The sequence below is a fragment of the Ptychodera flava genome, chromosome 16 (genome assembly GCF_041260155.1).
Source record: "Ptychodera flava strain L36383 chromosome 16, AS_Pfla_20210202, whole genome shotgun sequence".
Classification (NCBI taxonomy): domain Eukaryota; kingdom Metazoa; phylum Hemichordata; class Enteropneusta; family Ptychoderidae; genus Ptychodera; species Ptychodera flava.
The window spans coordinates 11,324,491-11,328,806 of record NC_091943.1 but is presented as its reverse complement, the minus strand read 5'-3'; the positions used below and the strand labels follow the sequence as shown (position 1 = coordinate 11,328,806).

At 36.7% G+C, this 4,316-nt stretch overlaps 1 protein-coding gene across 1 annotated transcript; it reads left to right on the top strand.

Annotated features, from left to right (window-relative positions):
- Positions 1–1,617: 1,617 nt before the first annotated feature.
- LOC139114874 (uncharacterized) lies at positions 1,618–3,403 on the top strand. The gene is made up of 4 exons (XM_070676806.1): positions 1,618–1,856; positions 2,373–2,503; positions 2,736–2,979; positions 3,225–3,403. Exons 1-4 carry the CDS (start codon positions 1,754–1,756, stop codon positions 3,254–3,256), a joined length of 510 nt encoding a protein of 169 aa, XP_070532907.1. The 5' UTR covers positions 1,618–1,753; the 3' UTR covers positions 3,257–3,403.
- Positions 3,404–4,316: the final 913 nt, after the last annotated feature.

The following is a 4,316-nucleotide window of genomic DNA, read 5'->3' as shown; positions in this document are numbered from 1 at the left end:
TGATTGGTCAATCAACAGTAGATAGTTTTTAATTTCCGATATTTGAAATTCAAAATGGCCGCATCCCTGTGTTATCTAAATGGGGCAAAATAAAATTCCCCATTGTCACAAAACTAAGCCGGGGAAAACTCTTCTTACTTCATAGGCTTCAAAATGATCCCCTACAAGTGGTATGTCAAAAGAATATTGTAAAACTTTGAGAGTACCAATATCTGTCCCCGAAGAGCATTCTGCCTTGAATGTGCAAATGCTGACCTCGAAATTTCTATAAATATTTTTGATATGCTATTGTATAGCCCCGTTAGCTGTAACTTTCAGCGTATTTTCGATATTTTATTTCGTTCGTAAAATGGAATATCCTATTCAAAAACCACATCGAAAAGTATGGTGTTCAGCGCGTAAACACAGAACATATATGATACGCAATATTGGCGTTGACAAGTGAATTTTAGAGCATACTAGAAACCATTCTCAACGTCATATTGCACACCACATTTTGTATTTGAACATGCATCTTCAGTGAAATACGATGGTTTTCAATCGGGCTCGAACCCACAACGCACGGTACCCAATCACCTTGCAGCAGAGGCCGCAAACAGAACCGTTCGGCTAACATATGGTCTTTTTAGGTCCGTGTTTTAATATTTCATTGTTGTAGCTTCGAGTTGTCTTAAGTTGTTAGCTCAGTGTTCACACATGTGAGTTAATGTCATAGCGATGCCTGTCTGTCTGTCTGTCCGCGCGTGCGCGCGCGTGTGTGTGTGTGTGTGTGTGTGTGTGTGTGCGCGCGCGTGTGTGTTTGAGTATGTATGGGTGTGTCTATCTGTCTGTCTGTTTACATGATAACTCAAAAACGCCTGAACGGATTCAAGTCAGATTTGGTAGACAGATACCATATCCTAATTGCAAGAAGTGATTAAATTTTGGTTAGTGTTGCTTGCATATTAATGAAGTGTAGAAATATCACTTTTTTCATTTATTGGTTTCCTATGGAGACAGAAGTGACAGTGTCGACATAAATGAAGAAACACTGAACAAAATTTCATGAAACTTTTCACAGTTGACAATCTCATAATATTATGATGATACTGTAAGTGTTATGTCAATTATCTGCTCATTTGCATATTTAATGAACTTTATAATTAGTGACAAAACTCAATATTTAACTGTGGCGTAAAGGATTTACTAGTGTGAAGGTAATTAAGGGGTTCATTTGCATATTTAATTGACTTTGTAATTAGTGATATAACTCTGAAATAACGGCACCAAATTTGGTGAACCCTGCTACCGATATTGATCTTATAAATATCTAATTGTCCTAAGAAAAATTGAGCAGTGTCAAGTTAATTAAGGGTTCATTTGCATATTTAATGAACTTTGTAATTAGTAATTTTAATCCAAAATTGCGGAATTAAATTTAATGAAGCGTGCTACAGATGTTGATCTGATAGATATCTAATTTTCCCTTGAACATTGAGCAGTGTCAAGTTAATAAACAGCTCATTTGCATATTAAATAAAGTGGTGATTTAACTTTGAGAGTACTATGCGAAAGTTGAGGAAACCTACTACGTATAATGATATAACAGATATCTGATTCTTCTGTGAAGCGTACTACTATAAATAAACCTGTTGTAAAGCACGTGAGCACATTCAGTTCACATCTGGTTTTTTCTTTTAATACAGGATTACTTGGCAGACAGTTCGACGCCTGCTTCGTGTCGCCAGGTAAAAATGTGGAACACGTTGCATCAATGACTGATTCACTGATTGGGTACAGTGGAAACTCCCGCTTCTACGTCAAAAAGGAGAACGTCGATAAATTTGACCCAACTGATGTAACAGGAAAAAAGATAGGTTGGTCACGTTATGTATACTTTGAAATATTACGGGCCCTTTGTGTGCGTATTTTCCACCGAGACCACCTGCACACCACACCCACTAGTTTGGACATAGTTTTCATCTATTTTAGTCTATAACATTGTTAAACGGTGTCAGACTACTGTTTCTGTACACGTGAATCAGATACTTATAGGGGCCATGAACTCGACTAGTCCTATTAGACTTTTTTCAGATTATACAATACTGCTATGTTCTTTCTTTTTTTGACTTTGTACAACTTCAGTAAGACACCGTTTCTTTCCATTTTCGTTATTGTACATACTGTGAAGCATCTGGTGAAATAAAGCAATGATTCATATACCGCCCTCATACTAATGCACGTTCATTTTGCAACTCAAGAGAAGACGGCGTAAACAGTTAACTTGACATGATCAGTAGAAAGACAAAAGAACAAAACCGCATTGCTACTGTATATTTTTATAATATCAATCTTTAGAAGTACAATTTTTGAAATGCTCTCCCTCTCTTCAGTATTCTATGATGGTTGGCATAGTAAACCCCGATGTCTTAAGAAGCACAACGTAGTTGGTACAGATTCTATAACGTTTAGGCCGATAATCCTGAGAAGACGTGATGTACCCTACTTTTTGGAAAAGAACGAGGTAGGCAAATGAAAGATTTACAAGTCTTTTTTTGATTGTTTGTTTAGGACCAAAAGTTGCAATTCTTAATTTGATGAGAAAATGTTCGAAAGTTTCATTACGGAAAGTTTTCGCAAAAGTTTAAGTCTTTCACTCTCGAGGCGCATACTATCCATTTACATGTGAGCGGAATTCGTGACAGTCATTTCTTGCTAACTTACATGTGTACACGACCGTTCATTCTGAACAATAGGTGGACGCAGTGTTTGCTCTCGAATTTCCTGTACAAGATGACAAGGGTGGACACTTGGAAATAGTCGGGGGTACTCCGGCAGGCTTCGTACCCGTCGGAGATACCATGTATTGCACACCCGACGGGGCAGGATTGGCTGCTAGGAAGGACAACGATGTTACAAAGTGGTTCAACGAAACACTGAGACGGATGAAGAGAAATGGAAAATTTGCAGCACTGTGCAAAGAGTCGGAAATGAGACACGGTCAGTGTTATTTTTAAAGATTCTGAATTCGATTTCTTTGCGCCAAATTGCCATTGCCATTTGCAAATAATATTTCTTGTCTCTGTAGAAGATCCAGTGTTTTCTTCTAATAAGGAGAACCAGTTTCAATATCATGAAATAAATGCTTGTAATAGTTTGATACGAAATAGCATGACATAAATATAGAACTATGATAATGAGGCAATGGTGATTAACTCTGATAATTGATTTTTATTAACTTACAGGAAAAATGGGACCTATAGGTTGCAAATACTGACCGAATCGAAATCTCTTCGATCAATGAGTTTGCGACTGCCGCATGCATGAGATCAAGGGCTGAATCCTTGTACAAGCTGAATGTTGGTCACTCATTGAATTCATTTAACAAAAGTGATCGCTGAATAATGTAAATGTCATATATGTTCTTTAAATCAAAATAAATGTAAACAAAGGCAAACAATTCTGGTGATGTTTTCTATGCATATAATTAGTAGTACACTGTAGAATTGAAACTGCTCCATTCGTGAATGTGGCATGTCACGAGGCGCTATGATAATTTCAAATGCAGCTGAGGTGTACAGAAAATATTTAGAGTCTATTGGAGTCGACGTCATGCGATCAACAGTCTAAGTCGATTGTTCACAAAACAGGCAATTTGTTTGTTTCGTCTTGTTATTGGTCTTGTCGATTGTTGGTTCATTCTATATTGTTAACGATATGTTTGTGAATATGCAAGATACTACTATCGCCGACATAATTGATATATTGTATTTAAATGTATTTTCTGAAGTGGGAGAAAATTTCATTTAAGTATCGGAATCAATCATGCCCCAATCATTTCTGATAGTTTTAAAAATCCAAATTATGAATTTGAGGAAGTCGGTGACCGATGAATTCACGGTGACGTCATTTTCTGCATTGAAGGCGTTCTCTAATTAAAACGACACGTAAACTTTGCAACCAGGCTCTTATATCCCAGCTTACATATAACGAGACCAGTGTAGAGTTCACAAGGCGATACTGGAGGAAAGGATTAGACCCTTAGACCTCAGGAGGGGTAGTCAGAATACTGGTATAATACCCACTTTCTGCTTGGCTCCAAAATTACAGAATTGTTGTTGTTTTTTTCCGATTTTACACAGTATTCAATTTTCTACATTAACATTTGTAATTTGCTTACCTCCATACGATTCTTTTTTCACAATCAATATGAATACGATTGGAACTGATTTAGGATAATGGGATCTTCATATTTTTCAAATTTATAAAAAATATCACAGGTAGGTGCCCTATAGCTGCTTGTTGCAATATTACAAATTACTCATAAATCAAGTGTA